This window comes from Hesperophylax consimilis, chromosome 7 (genome assembly GCF_061612785.1).
Source record: "Hesperophylax consimilis isolate HC1 chromosome 7, BYU_Hcon_1.0, whole genome shotgun sequence".
NCBI classification, from domain to species: domain Eukaryota; kingdom Metazoa; phylum Arthropoda; class Insecta; order Trichoptera; family Limnephilidae; genus Hesperophylax; species Hesperophylax consimilis.
The window spans coordinates 26029611-26050934 of NC_142842.1; the positions used below are offsets into that span (position 1 = coordinate 26029611).

The 21324-nt window shown below is 34.2% G+C and overlaps 2 protein-coding genes across 2 annotated transcripts; one reads left to right on the plus strand and one right to left on the minus strand.

The window, feature by feature from the left end:
• The first annotated feature begins 2792 nt into the window (after positions 1–2792).
• Positions 2793–7347, plus strand: LOC149422539 (18S rRNA aminocarboxypropyltransferase). The gene is made up of 3 exons (XM_089633852.1): positions 2793–3269; positions 3455–3705; positions 6671–7347. The coding sequence occupies exons 1-3, from the start codon at positions 3004–3006 to the stop codon at positions 6889–6891; spliced, it is 738 nt and encodes a 245-aa protein (XP_089489978.1). The 5' UTR covers positions 2793–3003; the 3' UTR covers positions 6892–7347.
• A 22-nt stretch (positions 7348–7369) lies between these two features.
• On the minus strand, positions 7370–10524 carry LOC149422540 (uncharacterized). Its single transcript, XM_089633853.1, has 4 exons — positions 10283–10524; positions 9958–10179; positions 9408–9572; positions 7370–7817 (listed from the first exon to the last, which is right to left on the minus strand). Exons 1-4 carry the CDS (start codon positions 10394–10396, stop codon positions 7677–7679), a joined length of 642 nt encoding a protein of 213 aa, XP_089489979.1. The 5' UTR covers positions 10397–10524; the 3' UTR covers positions 7370–7676.
• Between the last annotated feature and the right edge of the window lie 10800 nt (positions 10525–21324).

A 21324-nucleotide genomic window follows, 5' to 3' on the forward strand; every position in this document is an offset into this window, starting at 1 on the left:
TTGGACAACACCTTCCATAGCTTTTTCCCGTCGACTCGGTCGTATGCTTTTTGTAGATCTACAAAGGCACAGAAATGTTTCTGGTTTTTTGCCAGAAACTTCTCGGTGAGCATACGCAATGAGAAGATCTGGTTCACGTATGGAATGTGGGAATCATAGGGCTATTAGCCTGCTAAGTTCAGTTGGCAAGCTGTATGGTAGAATTTTGATTGAAAGGGTAAGAAAGAAAACAAAGAATAAAATATGGGATGTGCAAGGTGCTTTTATGAGTGGAAGGGGGTGCAGGGACGTTTTAATGAGTTCTGTATTTGTATGCATGAGTTTATTATTTATTTTGTATGGAGACATGACTGTATTATATTCATATAGTTTTCTTAATGTTATGTTTTAAGGTTATGTATGGATTTTCTTGTGTAAAACCCAATCGGCCCGATGCGTAATTATAATTGGTTTTTGTTTGGTGTCTAAGTTTTGATGTTCGCTGGAATGAAAGATTGTATTATTTCTTCTATCGAAGAATGTCTTCACGGAAGAAAAAGCAATATGAGCATTCAAAAAGTAACAGCAAAAAGTCAATAGATTGGGTCACATAAAAAAATATACACATCATTGCCAGGATGAAAACATTTTTCGCAAATGAAGTACCCACCTACCAACAAAAATAACCATATTTTGCACCCCCACTAGAGGTGAGTCGTACTAGCTCTTCTTGGTACTTGGAACAATTGGTACAAGTATGAATAAATACCTAGTCCAAATACCTGTTCCCTAGTATTTCACTTGCTCATTACATGGGGGGGGGATTGTTAGAGAATTTCTAAAAAAATAATTCCCGCAAAAAAACGTGATTCCCACAACGACTTTTCAAATCCATTATGGGGGGGGGGGGGGGTTGCTAGAGGATTTCAATTTCAATGGAGCAAAATAAAATAAATTTTTAAAACTTTATTTATTTCTCTCCGAACGAACCGGTTTCGGAGATTCTCATCTTACCTAACCTAATTAATTTGATAAATGAGTCTTAGCACGGAAAACTTGCTACCTAAATAAGAGGCCCCAAGAAGTTAAATTATTAAATGACTGTCATCCATACAACGAAAGCGAATTTTCATTTTATAATGAAAATTAGAATGTTAAAATTTAAATTTCCCAAATGCAGATTGCCTTTTATAGTAATTAAGGTGAAACAAAAGGACGACACAGTGCTACTAATAAACATGGACGGAAATAAACAACATGGCCAACACAGATACATCAATGAACTAAAAGAAGTGGTTTGACATAAATTTACTACTTAACACTATGTTTAAAAAAAATTATTATATACAATTCTGCATAAAAAACAAGGAACACTAAAGAAAAATAAATTATAATCTACTCTAAGCAAATACACAACAACATAATAATATCTGCAATATCTTGTGTTTAGTGATAGAAAGCCAAACAGAAATAAAATACCTATACATTACAGTAGACAAATTAATGGATAAAATCGTCCACACACATTAACGTACTCAAAGACAGAGTGAGGAAACTAAGATACATCATAGATTCAAAAAAATAATAATTAAAAAATAATTCCACTTAAATCATATAGGTACATATTCATCAGAACTTCTGTTTAAAGAATTTAAAGTCAGAAAACTAAATGCATTATTTTTATATCACGTAATTTTACAAATTTACAAGAAAATAGTCTAAACAAAACTGCACCTTTTAAAATAATAGAAAACCCAGATAAACATCAACTCTCACAACTCGAAAAAGTAATTAAAAAAACAGTGCAATTCAACTATAAATATCTTGGAGTGAATTTTTTTTAATACATTATCAGAAAGTATTAGAAATAACAATAAACATTTTAAATACCACCTTTAAAAAAAACTGAAAATATAAACAGAATACTCATAGTAAAAATAACGAACATAATATTACACCCCCACATACACAAGCCAAGCTTTATTATGGCAACAAAGAACACAGTGAAAATATTTTTTTATAAAGCCCTAATATTTTATTTCTAGATGGCTCCACTTTCGTTCACAGTTCGCACAAGGTAGCTTCCAATTTTCGAAAGCGAGAAATAATACATTAGTCGTGCACTAATTATGTGCACTAGGTAGGAAGCGCCCGGCCGGACCTCGTCTCCGGCGATGCTTTTGTACTCTTGCTAAAACCTTTTTTAACTGGTGGACGCATACTGTCGGAATTTATTCGAGATCGCGCTGATCGCGATCTACTAAATTCAGTATCATATCCTTTCTCGCTTACTCACCTACATAAGAAGAGTGTTTCCCTAATATTCAAAGATTAGGGAAACACTCTTCTTATGTAAGCGAGTAACGAGATGCCTATACATATGCCCCGCCCTCGGTATGAATACGCGAGACGCGCAAGACTAGCAAGACGCGTAAGACGTCCAATACTCGCAAGACGTGCAATACTCGCAAGACTCGCAAGACGTCCAATACTCGCAAGACGTGCAATACTCGCAAGACGTACAATACTCGCAAGACGTGCAATACTCGCAAGACGCGCAAGACTCGCAAGACGCGCAATACTTAAGAACAAATACTAAGTACGAAAGTCTCTTTGAAATATCTGTTCCAAACATCTGTTCTAGTAAATACGCTTCACCTCTAACCCCCACCTCCACCCTCCCATCACAGGTAAAAACACTGCCTCTGTCCACAGCTATCGCTCCCGCTGAACTCCGAACGATTAATTCGATTCTTTTGATGTTTCGATCATGCCCATCACTAAATGTGACAGAAAGAATGGAAAGAAATTATTTATGCAAAGCAAACATATTTTTCTTGACATACTACCCAATTTATTTTTGTTTTTAATTAAGTTTTTTTGCGAAATGAACCTTAAACCACGGTTATTTTTGAAAACACACTCAATAAAGGTGTGCAGTTAGAATCAGATTAATCTTGCAGTATTTACAAATAAATACAATTAACGATAAGACTTTTTCTTAACCTTCTGTACGCTTGAAATATGGCCCCCAAAAAATGGCAGAATGGTTCAAATAATAAAAATCGGCCTTCGAAATCTGATCAACAATACGCAGAAACATTCAATGATCTTACTATCAATGACAAAAGTGATTCTAATAGCGATGACGGTGACGATGACGATGATCTTGGTTGCGAAGCGAATTTTTCTGTTGCCATGTGGGACCTGAACCATTGTGATCCCAAGAAATGCTCAGGGAGAAAACTATCCAGACTCAGACTCATTAAAACATTGAAACTAGGACAGAGGTAAGCAATGATAAAATAAATTTAATTTTTCTTTAGGCATAATATGTCATTATTTCCAGTCAGCGGTGTTAGGTTCTAGTTGTAAGAAAGGAAGAAATAATCCTATAATTTCTTCCTACCCCATCATATAACTTTGTGATCTTTTTGTGTAACTTAGAAATGCTTATCTTTATAGGTGTTTCCAGGTTTCCCGGATTGGTCCTGACCCCAGTTGGAACACAATGCGTCAGTCCAAAAGACAAGGAAATCATGGAATCAAGTGGCATCGCCGTTGTTGATTGCTCTTGGGCCAAAATAGAGGAGACGCCATTTCATAAGATGAAAACCCCCAACCCGAGATTGCTGCCTTTTCTTGTAGCTGCTAATCCAATCAACTACGGGAAGCCATGCCAGCTTAGCTGCGTGGAAGCTCTTGCTGCCGCAATGCACATAACAGGTTATTAATTTAGTAGGATTTTTCCAGAAATCTCTAATGACCCACTCCACACCAATTCAGCTCTTCGCTATTATCATCATCAAAATGTTTGTAAAGACTTCTACAAGTGGATCCTGGAGCGCACCCAGGTGGATATGATACATAATTAGGGAACTTTTTTTTAATACCACACAGAAGTCCCAACTGCCATATTTTTATTTTATTTTTATTTATTTTTTTTTATTTATTTATTTAACGCCCAGAGGGCTTTTACATGGTTGGTAGTATAATTTTAATTTGACAAATACTTTCAAACATAAAAAATAAGAATAAAATTACATTTGCTAAAAGCTATGTAACAAGTTATACAAACACAAGAAACAAAAACAGAAAATTACAGCTATTTGTTGGTTTACATGATGTGTTTAGGAGTATTGTTGAAATAAATGTTTTAAATGATCCACAAAACTTGCCAAGTTGGTATTGAATATGTCAACATCACCCAAGTAATGATTTCCCATGGTGTGAAATCGTTGTATCGGAGAGTGGGCAATGTAGTTACGCTTATGTGTGCTGCTGTAGAATATTGTATTTTGTCGTGTTGTTACTGTGGGTGTATGTATGTTTATAAGTTGCAGGAGTTCACAACAGTCGAATTTAGAGTTAAGTATTTTGAATAAGAACGTTAAATCGTTTATTTTACGTCTATCTTCTAATGTATGTATTTTTAGAGTATTTAATAAGAAATTGTATTTTAAGTCTTCGACAGGGATATTTAATTTAAAATTTATAAAACGTAGAAATTTTTTTTGTATTCGCTCAATGTTGTTAATGTGAATTGTATAAGATGGAGACCAAACTACTGAGTTATATTCAATTAGACTTCTTACTAGAGATACGTATAATAGTTTAATGGCTTGCAAAGAATTAAAGTTTTTAGTTGTTCTTAATACGAAGCCTAGTGTTTTCATACCTTTGTTCACAATTTGATGGATATGATTGGTGAAACTTAGTTTTTTCGTATATTGCCACTATCATTATTTTATAACTTTTTTCAGTTTTCAATGAAAAATCTCGATATACCAATTTACGCATGTTTTTCAGACAATTTGATTTTTAATAACAAACTTAACTTTTTTCAAATACAAAGGCTGGTGGAAAAACATTATCATAGAATATTTTTCCACAACGAGATGCAGTCCAATGACTGGTAACACACGTAAGCATAGACAAAATTCTTTAACCCCCTGCGAGACGCAGTCAGAAAGGAAAAGATTGCTCATGAATTACACAAAACTTTTATAATGCACGGTTCACAAATCTCCTACCTGCCAGTTGAAGTATGTCATTAAAAACCGCTGCAACCATTAAGCACGCATAAAATGCTACACTAATTTCTTCTTGGAAAAACCTCTATGTAATATATATTTATTTATTTTTTTAAATGAAAGACAAACATTCCCGGGTTACGAATAACCTGACAATATTTGAAAATCTCCTACTACCACCACAGAAAGCTGAAAATGTTGCTTGTGTTGTGATGGAGGACTTAGCCGGCCGAGGAATTGAACACACTATGCCTGAGTGGGACCCAAGCGCGATGTCAACTCGGCCACCGAGTTTACTAACAAACAAAGTCTAATTAAATACTAGGAGAAATGTTACAATAAAAGATGCTATGACAAAAATAGGTCACAACAACAATAGATATAATGTCATGTCAAGATAGAATCAAGGTTTTGATGGAGTTCACGACTTCAGCCATGTCAATAAAAAATAATACTTGGACAATGACCGACAAAAAGTTGAGTTGAGCTGACAAGTCTGGCCATTCTGGACATCAGTGAATGGTATCCATAATTTGTGGAGTGTTGATTGAGAAAAAGCAAATCATTATTCTGATTCCACGGGAAGGGATATTTATTTATTTATTAATTTTCGCGAAAGGGACAGTTTACATTTAATCAGTTTGTACATAAGTATTATATAGCCAAAATAAAACCAATTATGGATTTCCTCCTTGTGACTTTACCTCTACTGAGACAGCATAATATGGAATAAGTAAATTAAATTTGTAAGAAAGGAATATGAACATGAAATTTATACAAAACAAAGGATTATATAAAACGAAACATTTACAAAACTATACATTTATAGCCATGGAGAAAGGTTGTAGATAAAAATCAAATATTTTTTCACAACGAGGATGAAAGGGATGAGTTTCAACAAAGTAGGCGAGTCGATCATACTGTTAATAATTTTGAAAATGCAGATGAGATCAAAGTCCTACCTACGTTTTTCTAATGAAGAAAGATTTAATTTGACTTCCAAGTTCATCTTATGAGTATGACCCTTTTTCTACCCCTAACCCCCTATAAATATTTAATTTTTTTTTTGTGGGGAGGGATAAACAAAGCACAGAAGATACATAAAATGTCTTTATCTTTTACACTCAGTTATCTATTTACACGATTTTGAAATACCAGTCAAGAAGACGTAAATGGTAATATGTATTCATTTTTAGAGTTCTCCCACCCTATGCCTGTAAACTTAGGACGGGTTGTTTCACAGAATTTGAACAATTCATCAAATTTCAAAATTGATTTTCAAGTTCTGTGAAGGTTCTATAATTATTTTAGTTTTGTGAAACAACTGGTAACAGAACTTGAAAATCAGCTTTGAAATTTGATGAATTGTTCAAATTCTGTGAAACAACCCGACCTTACACACTACTTAGGACGAGTTGTTTCACAGAATATGAAAATTTCATCAAAATTTCAAAGTTAAAATTCAAGTTCTGTTACTGTCCGTGTACTGTGAAACAACCGGTGCATGACGTAATAATAACAGAACTTTGATGAATTGTTCAAATTCTGTGAAACAACCCATACTAGTGCAGGTAGTTCTCGATAGGGCAAGAATAAACAATAATGTGTTTTATCTTTTTAAAATTTTTGATAGTCAGATGTTTTATCTTTTTCCCCAGGTCACGGCCAGGAGGCAAAATATTACCTCTCAAAGTTTTCTTGGGGTCATTCTTTTCTAGAATTGAACTCGGAGCTGCTTGACCTCTATGCGGCGTGTGAGAATAGTGCAGCAGTGATAGCGGCACAAAACAAATACCTCGAAGAAGCGAAACAGGAAAAACCTGACGTACCAGACCTGCCTCCTTACAGCAGCAGTGAATCTGAGTATGAAACTGATTAGGTTTACGATCAGAAGATGCAGATTCATAGATATTTGTGATTGTTCTGCCTGAATTTGAAGACCCGTGCATTCTCCTTAGTCCAGCCTCGATTAAGGAAGCAACCATAGAAAATATAAACGAAGGGAGGTATGGCATGGAAGAGTGCAGATTGTACACAAGCTATGACCAAGCCGCACGGACTACAAAAGTGGCAGAGCTAATTAAAGTTATGCATTTGGTGTGTAGGGAGAAACAAAGGTGGGGCGCCGCTGTATACATAGATGCGATTCGCGTGGTTGAACGATATTTACGACACTTAAGTGCGCACAGTTCCACACTAACAATGGTTCATGGCCCATCTCCCTTAATTCTATTATCTTTGAAAGCAATGCTCAATCCCTCTTCTGAGACTGCAACATGAATCCACCTCATCTGACCTTCATATCTTAGTAAATCAATAAAAACACTTAAATGAATTACTTTTTATTTATTTATTATACTTATACTGAGAGTGATAAAACAATAGGAAATTTCAGATCAATTCAAAATCTATTCGATACGAAAGAAAAAAATCTAATGAAAAGAAAACTTATGGACTATGAAAAAAAAAAAAACTGGGCATTTATAAAATAATAAAAAAAATGTTAAGATCTTACAAGAGACACAAAGAGAGAAGGTTAATTAATATTTGCCACATTTTTGAAATATTATTAACCTCTACAATTATTACAATACTTCTTGGGCCAAAGGATGAATGAAAAAAGTTGCTTAAAAATATTACATATTATTATAATGAGATTATGTTTTAAATTTTATCTTTAACTTTGATAAGCTCAGCGAGGTCTATCGCCACACACGGCTGCTTCTCCGTCGTCTTGGGGTTCTTGTCCAGGATTTCTGTGACGGGGTAGTAGTTCTCTCTGTTGTCCGCGTTCCATCCAGAGTACTGAAAATACAACATAGACATTAGGACAAGAATAAAAACATATTCACCATTTAATAAAAATAGGAACTGATTGCCTGAAAAAAATGGAGGTTAATTAAGCAGACAAATAAAATCTTTAGAGCTTTTATGATATCCCAAAGATGATTCGAATGTGAATACATACTAGAAGTCGGGGATGCCTTAGGAAGACATGGCACCATCAAGTGAACCAAACACTCGAGTCAGGTCATGTCAAGAATCAGATTATCAGAAAGGTATGTATTAGAAGATATATGAATGCGACTGAAGCACGGAGTACTATCTCAATTTATTAATTGAGAAATAATATTATCCTATAAACCTTTTAGTTTTTATGTCGCTTGGCACTTAAAAAATAGAGATCAAAATCATTTCGCCTTAATTAGTCATTGATCCTCATTCTTTACTTCGTCAGTGACCTTCAATCATGTCAAGCAAATATGTTATTTTTTCTATTTATTTTATGCTGCGATGAAAAATCTTTCCAGTCATAGAAATCGCTCAACTTCATTTCCAAAATTTTAACCATTCCAGAGTGTGTATTTTCGAATTCCTTCATAAAATCGTTGAAGTCATAGACTTTTTCACCTGGCGATGAATTCAGATGGCGAATGATGCCATTCCAAGTCGTATGTAACAAATGATTCACCCATTCCAAACAAACAATATTAAGCCATAATGGCGGTAAGTGCAGTAGATACCGCTGAATTACCTTAATAAATTGCGGTTACTCCAAATCCTTTGATAAATTGCCCTCATTTTCAAAATTATGTAGATACAACTTTTATAATATCGTTTTATTCCATTAAAGCATTGGAGATGTAGCCGCCATAATTATTTTACTCATACAAAATGAGCCATTATCTTGATCTTCAAAATACCTACTGAGGTAGAGACCCCGCTTGTGCTAAGTACAGCAGTATTATAAATGGAAATAGTTTTTTTTTTTACCTTCTTAATAATGAAATGGTACTAAACAAGAAAACAATATGTTTAGAATAGCAGGGATTGGGAACCGGATCCCATTTTGAAATAGTAGGCACAGTTCTCCCAAAGTAGAATACAGATATGAATATAGTTGCCGTTATACAGGGTGTCCGGGGATAAAGTGCACAAATTTGGGAGGTGACTCTACATGATGATAGAAGTAAAAAAGATATAAATTTTTCTTAATTCTGTTGTTTTTTTAAAAACATATTTTTCTATAGAAGAATATTATTTTCTCCATCCATACAAATCGACTTTTGTACTTAAAACTACCCTAAAATGTTGAAATTTCGAAAAATTTTTTTTTTCATTTTTACTTGTACTATCATGTAGAATCACCTCCTGAAGTTTGTGTACTTTACCTCCGGACACCGGTATATACAAGAGTGTTATTACAGTTATAATTCATACTGTTTTAGCAGTTTTACTGAATTGCTTTTTACAGACTTTTCGGCTCATATAGCTCCTATTTTATTATGTATTCATACACAACATGCATTGTTGATGAGTATGAGGTAACAACGGAGCTCGCTCTCTCTCTCGCAATTATTATAATTATTAAGTTTAAATTTAAAAAATGCTTACAACACAAGTACACTTGTGAAGGGTTTTTCCATTGTGTTCCAAGGGGATGTACTTCTGCAGGAGAGCCTTGCCGTCAATCTTCCACAGGTTGATCTCCGAAGCTTTCGACTTGACGGTGTCCCCATCCCATGTCACGTCAGTTTTCAACAAAACAAAGTTCCCAGACTGCAAACAAAATTCACATTTATTAGGACCTGAATTATTTTCACAAAGTACAAAAACACATTGATATGGAAAAAATGTAGAGAGCATTTTCGATCTAAATGTTATGAATTACAATTATTAAATTTGTTTAACCTCATTAAAATGGTTTCCCACCAGGTACTGATAAATAAACCCAAAATAAGATGCATTTATTTTTTCCCACCATTTTTGTTTAGCATTTCAGATCGGTGACAAAAGTACCTTAAATAAAGCACATTGAACAATGATATACATACTTTTATAAAAACGTTGGGGGACGTTTAAAACAAAATGAATTAAATCGTTTGGTAAAAGCACGAAAACGTCCATAGAAAAATGCCGGTAACGTACAATGATAATAGCTTACATGGAAATGTTTGGGTACATCCTTCTGTTGGCTGGAGTCAGACTTGTTATCATCAGAACCATTCTTGTCCTCGTCTGAATCTTCCTCATCTTCCGCTTCATCGTCCACTTCAGATTCATCGGAAGAATCGTTCTTTTTCTTCTTCTTGGCCACCACAGGAGCGACTGCACCCTTAGCGGCTGCCTTTTTGCGACCGCCTCTACCCGCCACAACGGGAGCTTCCTGGAAAGATAGATAAGACCGTTAGCACCAAATTACTTCAAGATACGTAAAAACACAAAGCCGAAAGTAAATAACACGAATATGCATTAAAAAATGTGTTTACGGCTGTGGCGTCAGGGGTCCAGTCCTCGCCGGAGTCTTGAAATTCTTCTGGCTCGTCTGCTGCTTCCGAAGAATCTTCATCTTCGGACTTCTTGATATTCTTACGCTTACGCATATCGGCGGCTCAGACGAATTAAGATATATATATCTAGTAACAAATTGGTCGCAAAAAACGCGACGCTTGCGAAGACCTGGATTATGGCAGATTTCTGTTGGTACTTTGGTAGATTGAAAGGAACCATAAGCTATACATTGGAACGGAAAACACTCACAGATCATAGACAATATTACCCGCATTTTATAATAATCATAACAAAAGGTTCCACAGACGTAGTATCATTTTTGAGGACGTTGACAGTGACTAAAAAAAATTCGTTTAGTATTTTTTTTGGAATATACACACGATTTTTATGAGACACAAAATTTTCTAAGGAAGATGGAGGCCTCGAGAAATACCATCGGAGATTGGCAGGTCTACTTTGTTCGACTCAAAGGAACTCCAGTAAAAAATACTATATTATACATATACAATATTTATATTCATAAAGATTAACAGACGTTGATTCAGAATAAGTAAGTTTTATTACGTACCTATAATTACATGTAAAATAAGGAACTTCACTGAAAAATATTATCGCATAAAAAATATATACCTACCTACTATTCATGTTGATCAACAAACGCCGATTCTGATATTTTAATTATATTATATATAATCGTACGTAAAATTTACAAATCGTTATTTGAAATTAATAAAATACCATCGATCGAAACGCCGTATTTACTTGGTCGCGATCACTTGACTGGTTGATGTTCACGCCTGTACACAAAAAGTCGGCAATTGATAACCTGTAGCTGTTTTATCAGCACCCGCAAAACTATTAGAAACCACGATTTATTTGGAAATAAATAGTAAAACAAAACATGCATTCACCAGCATCTGCCATAGATGGACATATTTTAAATTTTATTTTTACCCTTCACTCCACGTGGGAGGCAATGATGAGAATAATTTCCCTCAGGCATCGTTGATCGTTGGGGATGCTGTGTGGGGGGTCTTTTAATGAAAGAAATACGATGAAGATCTGGGATAGCAAATTGTACAAGGGGTAGGTAGAAAAAATATTCCTGTGCGGTGCAAGGCGCTGGGTCGAGACTCCAGCTGGAGGTCAACTGCGGCCGGCTTGTGTGTAAGCTTCCATTGTGTTTCATACCTCAGTAGTTTATTTATGCCTCAGTACAAGAAACTGAGCCTGGTCTCCTGGTGCCGGACGGTACCGGCCGGCACGTGTGAAATTAGAAGAAAATTCTAATTCTCAGAATAAAATTGTTGATAGTTTGTATAAAATTCAAATCCACGCCGTCTGCCCGGTATTCGCCATGGCTGCCGCCCGGCCACACTCTCGATAAAATAAATATTTTGAAGATAGATTATAATTACATAGTTATTACCAGTCACACCTTCGTTTTTAATTTTTTGTCATCCATTATATTATAATAAAAAATATTTAAAATATACTTGCTACATTAGTTACTTATTAATTTCTTAAAAAAAGTCACATTAAAATCTATTATTTTTTCTTTGTTTTCGGTTCTGATTTTTGGAAATCATTAATATTTTTTTTCAATAATAATATTACATTGGAGAGATTTTGATTAATTATCATGACACGAAATAATTTTAATAAAAAAGTTTCTCTATATTTTTATACACCTTCTCGATTTTTTACACACAAGAAATTGTAGAACAGTTTTCTTCAATTCATATTCCAAAAGCTTCACTGAAAATTCGATAGATGTCGATAGATTAATTTTTAATAATTCTCCTTTGCGTTTTATACTTCACAATGTCCTCATAGATGGCAGAACTAGTATGTTTTGCTACGATAAGGGAGGTTTCTGCCCTCGATAGTGAGATAGTGACAGTTCTCTGTTGTGAATCAAAAAAATAATGGCCGGCAAATCGATGTGTTGTTTTTGAAAACAAGTTATTTATCCATTTTTGTGTATCTTTGATTGATCTTTAGAAAGCCAAATTTTTGAAAGTGTACCCGGGAAAAAAGAGAGCATCCAGGGATTGACATGCCATGATCGAATACATTGACGGTATGTGATATAACTTTTTTAGGTGAAGTGCAATCATAAAATATAATGTACTTTGACAAGTCAGTAACAAGAGGTCAAGGCTTGTAAATAAATTAGTTTTCAAAGGTTGACAATAACAATATAATTACTGTTAAGATGTATGCAGTCCAACGCCGCCCAATTACGTTTTGCATAATCTGTCAAACATTTTAGGGTTAGATGATTTTGATTATTGTTGTATTGAATCAGCTGTAGTTTGTGTACAAATTTAGTGATAAGAAACCAAATTTATCAGATCGTAATTCTTATCTTTGTAATGTTTAATCATCAATCTATTTATTTAACTGTGCATACGTATCGTCTTATTTTTATTTTTAAAGTAATGTTTTTATATCATTAACCAGCATTTTTAACGAAGTGAATTCAAGACTTCAAAATCGTACCTACTTATGTGAGTTTAAAAAAAATTGTAATTCTTTTTTTTCCTTATCGGGGTCACTAACCTCTAGTTGCTCTAGTTAATTACTTGGTTCTGAATTTGATTCGACGTACGTAATAAAATGTTTTTTCTTCGGTTCTTCTTGAACACACTGACAGACAAAAGCATTTAAATAAATAATTTAAGGATATATTTTCAGTAAATGGATAAATAGCTTGGCAGCGTAACATATTGCGGTTGTATCATAATCAAGTCACATGATCTCAGGGACATTTCTACGATAAGGGAGATTGTTGCGTTCGTAACAATATATTGCGCAACCCATGCATGGTGTTATTATGTTGTTACTCTAATCTTCGTAACAATCTAATTATGAGAACGATAACAGTTGCGTTCTCGAAGCTTCCCTTTATGATTGCCATAATATTATAAAATAGCCATCGTGATCTAATGGTTACTGTATCAGCTGAAATCGAATTGATAAGGGCACGCGAAAGCAATAATAAATCATTTGACACAATAAAATACCACAATGCACAATATTTTATTGTAATAAAAAAATCAACAAAATTAAAGTTTTTTTCTATTGGTTAGGTACTAATTCCGACGCTACTACCTACCCTTTGATCGAGTGTGAACTATTTCGAATATCGTTCATCTTAGACATCATTTGAAGCTAATTAACAATTTAGCCTTTTGTCTTATTTATTGACAGTTGCCTATAGGTATTTCACAGCTCCATAGCTCACTAGGGAAATAATTTTACAAGTTGAAAATTGATTCCGTTGATCTAGAAATTTGAAACAAAAACTACAATACTTAACTAGTTTGATCACAAAGCACTATTTTCAGGGTGAAATGCCTAAAACCAAAAAAAACTAGTTTGATAAGCTGAAACCGGGAACGGTAAAAAAATAAAATAAGTGGAAAAAGTTTTTTTTTTCAATATATCATTATGCTATTAAATTTCATTTAGCCAAAACTCACAATTGGTTTGTTTTGTTGCTTCAACTTACAAATGTCCTAGTTTACATTTAAGATTACCAATATTTTAAAAACGTTTTTGAACGGAGAAAAATGAGTACGGCTTTTTTTATCAAGTTACTGTGACTGCATGGCCATTTCCTAATATAATTTTAATCATTCGGAATATATCTGAATACGTGTTCAACGCAGATGGCTTTATCCGAATAAATATATTAAGCGAGATGTGAAAATATTATTATTTTGAAGAACACGTGTTTCGACTTCCTCATTACATATTCGTACTTTACTGATGATTTGCAAAGTTCCCGTTTTTTTGTATTTTATTCAGAATGTTGTGAAGATACTCAATCTAACAATGGAGTAATACGAATATATTTATTTATTACATTTATTACACAAACCATTCGAGAAATATTTAAAATTGAAATAATTAGAAAAAACCTTAGGGTGCGTAAAAACAGGACGAAATTTCCGCCAGCCAAGCCACGAATTACTTGGTTCCTTTCTCATAATTCGCGGCACGGCTCGCGGAAATTTCGTCCTGTTTATACGGTGCATAATGAGAGAAATTTTTATTTTTACGATTGTGTTGATTATTATACAGTAAAGCAGAAAAAGCTTTAACATCCAGCTTTAATCTTTGATCTTTAAGCTTGGAGCTTCGAGCTTTAAGCTTGTTACCACCCGTGCTTTAGTTTTAACACAAAACAAAGCAACCTAAGGCTTTGACACCATTGTAAAGAAATATTGAATCAGTACGGGCGATGAGTATACCGGGACATAACTGTAACAAATTTTTTAACTGAATGCATTTTTGGCATTTTTCTAATAATATTGGTGTATACTTATTTTTTAATGATAAAGTAATGTTTAAAAGGATGACCGGATAAATCATAAAAAATGATAATTCATGACATCTTTAAAAAGTTATATAAAGTCATGGAAAGTGATGAAACAAAAACTTTATTAACTGGGTTAAGTAGGTTAGGTTAGGTTAAGTTAGGTTAAGTTAGGTTTAAATTATTTTTTTCATCGTTTCTAATGACTTTATATCACTTTTTAAAGGTGTTTTGAATTGTCGATGTGTTGATTTATCATGGAACCAATGATTTTAGTTTCCATCATTACCTACTGCACTAGTTAACGACCTCTTTTGTTTTATTACCTTAGAGGTTGCCCTAAATGCAAAAGCTCGCTACAAATACAAATTCAACCCCCGGCTTTCAATTCGGGTTTTTCTAGAAACTTACTAATATTAACCCGTCATGAGTTTTCCTGTGGGATTTTCCTGCAGGGCCACCCCAAAACCAGGCGAGCAAAATACCCATTTCCAGGTATTACTCACCTTATTCCGGGTATATATTGCGCCACCGGGCAACACCGGGAACTCAGTAAGGGCCAGATATCGCTTCTGAGAAGTACAAAATACATTTCGAAAACCCAAGGTAGGAATTTCATTGATTTTTAACTTTATTATTTAACGGATCCCAATATAGGGATTTTTACTATTATCATTTTTGTTAGGTAATACATTCATTATCAAAAGAAATAAAATAATAATGAGATGATAATTTGTGGAAAAGTGTGTGGAAGGGCTTAGTTTTTCCTATGGGAAAGATTTAACCCGGATATAAAGTCGAAAAAAAAAGACCGTAATAAAAAATGTCAATTACATTCAGATTCAATCGAAAAAATTCAACATAAATTCCTAAGACACATTAATTTTAAACTCGGTATTCCCATTGAAAATATAAATTATAATTACTTGATGAAAAATCTAAATTTATTAAAACTCTCAGATCGAAGAATTATATCCGACTTAATATTTATGTTCAAAATTGTAAATGGTAGTATAGACAGTCCAGATTTAATTAACCTCATTGAATTTCATATACCCACGAGAGCTACTCGATCTAAAATTTTGTTTAAATGTAACAATATCAGGACTGAGTATTCCAAACACTCGCTTGTACCTAGGTTGCATGAAGTTAGTAATAGATACGCAGATGTGGCAGATCTATTTAACTGCACGCAAGGTAGGTACAAGAGGGCTATGCTATCAAATCTTTTCAATCAATATTAATTTAATCTAATTCTACCTTATTTGCACTATAGAAACTTATGTACTTGTATCTCTTGTTTACTTACTTACTTACTCTCTAATGTCATTTTACAATCAAATGCCACATATATTTGTAATTCTTTTTAAAAAATATTTTTACGATTTTAACTGTGACATGTTATCATTGTTTATGGTATATTTATACCGTTGATATTAAATAAATATGCATGTAATTATTGGTGCGGTTGTGTATAATATAATAATAATAATAATACTTGGATGACTTGTATAGCGCCGTTTTTGTGCAAAAACACCTCAAGGGCGCTGTACAAACTTATAATACATTTGTACAGTGGTCTATGTTATTACTTAACTATTTATGGAGAAAATATACAGTTCAATACTTACCTGATAGGTCACTTGAGATTAACACTTAATTAACATTATCTAATTGTTTATTGGCGAAATTTAGATACAGGATTTAGGACTTAATTGAAAAATTGAATATAACTGGACTAATTGAATATAACTGGACTATATGTGTACTATGTACATTTTTTTTCCTTTAAGACTATATTTTTTTTAATATAGCCTTTTTGTTCTTTATCCATGTCTTAATTTCGTTTGTGAATTTTTTTTCTAGTGTAAGACTGTTGAATGCTTTTATTGGTATTTGTGGTGTCTTTGTCCAAGGCTTGTGCTTATCGACGGAGTTTTTATGTTTTGTATGTACGCGTTGCTGTGGATCAGTCTGTCTGTGCAGATAGAGAAACAATAGCGAGTGTTGCTTTTGCGTCCAACAGTTGGCGCAGTTTAAAAAAAAACGAACGTTTGTTCAACAGATGGCGTTATTTTTTCAAAATAGCATGTTTTTACATGTATAAAAACACACGTGTATTCGAATGTAACTTTGTTTCAAAATTTCAAAGCAATCGGTGAAGAATTTTCGTAGATTAAAGATTTTTAACAAAATGAACATTACATTTTTATTTATATCGATTGCTAATAAACAATAATTGGTATATTAACAATTGATTATATATTGCCAACTATTTTTTGTTTTTTCTTAGTCCTACATCTTTACTACATTTTTTATTTTGGTACAATATTTTACATTTAGTACAATTTAGTAATGTTGGCCTCACTGGGTGGCTAACCCGCGCTGAGACCTCCATTATAATGATTTCACATATCTTCGGCTTTAGTACAAAAATGTTCTTTCAATACATATATGTATATTTTTGTTTTCTTTTTAGTTAACCATAATAAGTACAGGCTTAATCTTAGTAAGGCTACAAATTAAACAATAAACAATAAATATATCACGTGAACAAACAATAAACAAAGTAGGTAATCCATGACAAATCTTATTTGTGAATAGATTGGCTGTTCTCGGGTATTAAATATACATTTATGTTTCATCTTGTATCAGTGCGAAAACTAGTATTATCTCAATAAGAGCGTGACTCTATCTTTGTATTCATTCGAGGAAATAGGATTCTGTATAGAGAAGATGCATTATTTTACTTATTTTTCTCTATTTATAGGCGAATTCGACCTCGATTTCCAAGTTCTCTTGTAGGCGCTGGTGCTAATAGTATTCTATTATTTGCTAACATTATTAAAAGTCTGATTCAGGTATAGAGTCGAGTATAATATTGGTATTGGTTTTTTCATTTGTCGAAAAGCCATTTTACTCGGTCGAGCAACTGGTAGTGAAAAGCTTCGTCTTCTTCTCAGTAATATCTCCAGAGGGTGAAACAGCTGTCACCAATAATATGGAGTTCTCCGAACTAAATACAAAATTTAAAAAAAAAAGTAACAATGCGTCACAAAAATAAATAATTTCTCGAATGTTTCTCCAGAATACGACTCATAGTTAAAAAAAAATCGACTTGAAATCGTCTGTCCCATTGTCCCTGTCTTTTGATGTTAGCCCTACAATATGTACTGAGTAAACATAAGTAGAAACATCATATCCAGTTGCGTTTTCCTGAATCACATTAAATTTGTCGGTAGAACATAGTGGCAAACCAAATACGTCGAAATTGGACGTAATCTAGTGGTACGTATACATTTGCGAACTTAAACGCGAACCGTACCACGAATTACCGGAAAGGAACGAAGCAACTGCAAGCGGCGTTTCGCGCCATTTGAGGTTACTTCGTCCCTTTCCCATAAGTTGTGGTTCAGTTCGGCAGTTCGGCTCGCGTATATATACGTAGCATAAGAGGCTTACAATAAAGATGTTGATGGGTTCTTTAAAAAACTAGCACTTGAAAGCTAGTTCTTGATATTAAAAGCCTTAAAAGTTTGTACTGCTACAAAAGTGTATATTGGTTCGGAGGAAAAGTTTTTAATGGCTTTGGTCATTTAATTTAATTCCGACCTTTTCCTTAACACGCCATTCTTCCGGTTTCCTTTGAATAAAATAGTTATCCGGAACCCTCTTGAAACTGTCGATGTTGCCCCCTTTTAACATCGTTTTTGGGATCATTTAGAAAATTGGAGTAGCGTTGCATTACATTCCAAGGTGAACATTTCCCGGAAATATTTTCGTATGGGTGGAACATTCTATTTCACATCCGATCCCGTGCAGTCTCTCACCCCCTCCGACTCCCCGCGCACGCCATGCAAGACACGTGTGCGGATTTCCTTGGAGATATTTCCCGTGTAAATACATTAACAAATAAAGCTTTTATTATACACCCCCCAAATAGAGGATGTATTATAATATCATAAGCTGTGGAAAGCCGTGAAAGGATTACCGGAAAAGTTTTTGGTCGTCGGGGAAAAGCTTACAAGCGACGGCGGCCGTGCGTGGGTTGTTCGATTCCAGTCGTTTATCTCCGGACCGTATTTCTGATTAAACTTTGGTCGTGAGATTTTCTTTGAAAGATGCGATCATCGTTTTATCCGGCTTGACCTATTCGCCAATTTATTCTTCCCAGAACTAGTTTATTTCCCAGAAATCGTTATACTTAACTTACCCCTTTATTAATGTGCCACGAATCGTTATTAAGATCAAAATAGTGTCTTGTAGAATCCCGGAGGGGAAAAATAATTTAAGGGTGGTACAATTATTTATGCATAATTGCGTTTGCCTAACAGAATGCGGAAACTCGTATTGTTAACACTCTTATGACAGACATTACGACCGTATAATTTTTCCATTATTCGGTGTTATATTTTCTATAAAAAATGTCGTAGCGGCATTCCCCCTTATATCTGCTTTGGTTTCCCATAGTACATTCCATTATTTGTGAATCTCCCGCATGATTATATTCTGCGGTACGATTTGCCGTTACGCTTTCGTTCACTATATGTTAATATTATTTCCCCTTGATTTTGTCGTTGATTAAATGAAATATCTAGATATGTATCAATAAAATAAATATAGGTATCTCTTCATTACTAGCACTCCGACACCTTACTAGAGGTTATTGGTTTTGTTTAGTATTTATATATATACGAAGAAAACAATTTCGCTAAGGGCCTATGTCATCTTTAAGGTTGCTGTGTGGGGCGTTTTTTAAGGAAAGGAAGGAGAGGAAGTTCTGGTAAGGAAAAGGTATGATGGTTGGGTAATAATCTTGGGACCAGTGTGTCCAGGAGTGACGGACATATGAATCTAGCCCTTCCGCTGTGGCGCAAGGCGATGGGTCAAGAGATACCAGTTGGAGAGGACAAAGGGCCTCCCCAACCGGCCTCAATATATACTTTTCCCTTGTGAATATTTTGTTATTCGACATTTCCACTAGAATTATTGCTGAGATAATAGGATTAAAGAACCCCACGTTTATGATGTTTTGGAAATATGCCTGCCAAGCTAACATTTATACATTTTATGCCTACTTTATTCTACTTTTAAATGTCTATTATTTCAATTATTTGTGCTGTTTGCTCTTGTCAACCTATGAATAATTGAGTTAAATCAGACACTGAGAACATTTTTTTCCTTAAAAGTTCATATTTATATTTATGTAGCTAGTAGGTGCCTCAATCCTACAACTCTTCTTTAGGAAAACGTATTCTAGTTGCGGGAAGAAATAGACATGATTCGTTTACGAATTTTTTCCTTCCAATATAGCACGAGAATTTTCTGTAGTTCCGCATATAATACAATAAGAACATTTTGGGCAGTTCCGCGAATAGAACAAGAACCTTGCGGAATAGAACCCCTATCCACTTAGTCAAATGCCATTTTTGGCAGAATCCGTCTGCCATTTAGATGTGGCCTGAGGAATTCCCAGCCCGGTAGGTACAGCCCAGTACATCTATTTGGATTCCGCGCGATATTGGATACGACATGTGAATACCTAATAAGGGGTAGGCTGGCTTTAGGGCGGGTGCCGGGGGGAGGTGGTGTCGCCCCCTCCTCCATTTTCCCCCTACTGCTTCTCAAGGCCCCCGTTAAGAGCGTGGGGTTGCTTTTGGAACGTCTTCATGTTTTATTCCGGATGTTCATCTTCCCCACGCCTCCCGGTAATAACATTTCCCAATTGATACAAGATCCGCGATGGTACTGAATACATGTTTCCTCCAGTTTGCAGAGGAATCTTACTCATTACGCGTTTAGTTGAGAAATTCCACTCTTCTTTTGCGTGCAGAGTACCTAACTACGTAATAAACTACCTATAATTTAAGGGTCATACACGGTTATTCTTTATGTAACTCTTAAATTTATTTCTTGATATTGTTTATGTTTAACGAGTTTTAATATCCTTGCGATGCATTGTAATTCCTTATACCCAATTCAATGCATTTGATTATTATATTCTATACGGAGGATAATTTAATACATAAGTGTGGATAAACTTGTTATGTTACTAAATCATTATTATGAGTAAATTGTTGCAATTAGATATTCCATATAAAAAGATCAACTACTTTGAAAGTGATTATAACATTCACGTTCCCTCGGATTTTATATGGTTTTAAGTGAAAAGTAGCTGCATAAAACATTCATCTACGCTAAAACACCTATTTAAGAAAAAAAACATTTCAATGTACCCGTTCATTATGAAATCGAAAAAATACCTATTTAAGATACCTACATTAACCTACAATTCTCTTTCACAATAAAATCAATAGTTAAAATTGAATCATTTATAACAGCTGCCAATGTTACATTACATTATTTGTTTAAAACTGCCACTTAAGTGTAAATTGGGTCAAAATGACTTATTAACCTAGAAACAGGAATGCTAATACAATTGGGTCAAGCAATTAGTTTCTCACTTACGCTACGTCGCGTCGGTGTCGGCGTTGGCGTCGTGGAACCCGATTTCGAACAGGTTAAAAATTCAGGAAGCTTTCCAATTTCACCATCGCTGAATGCAAAATTAGACGTTAGCTTTCTACTTTAGGTATTATTTCTATCAAATTAGATATCCCCAGAATAGGTAGGTAATTTACATAAAACAGCGTCTAAGTTAATTCATGAAGTTGACAATAATTAAAAACCATC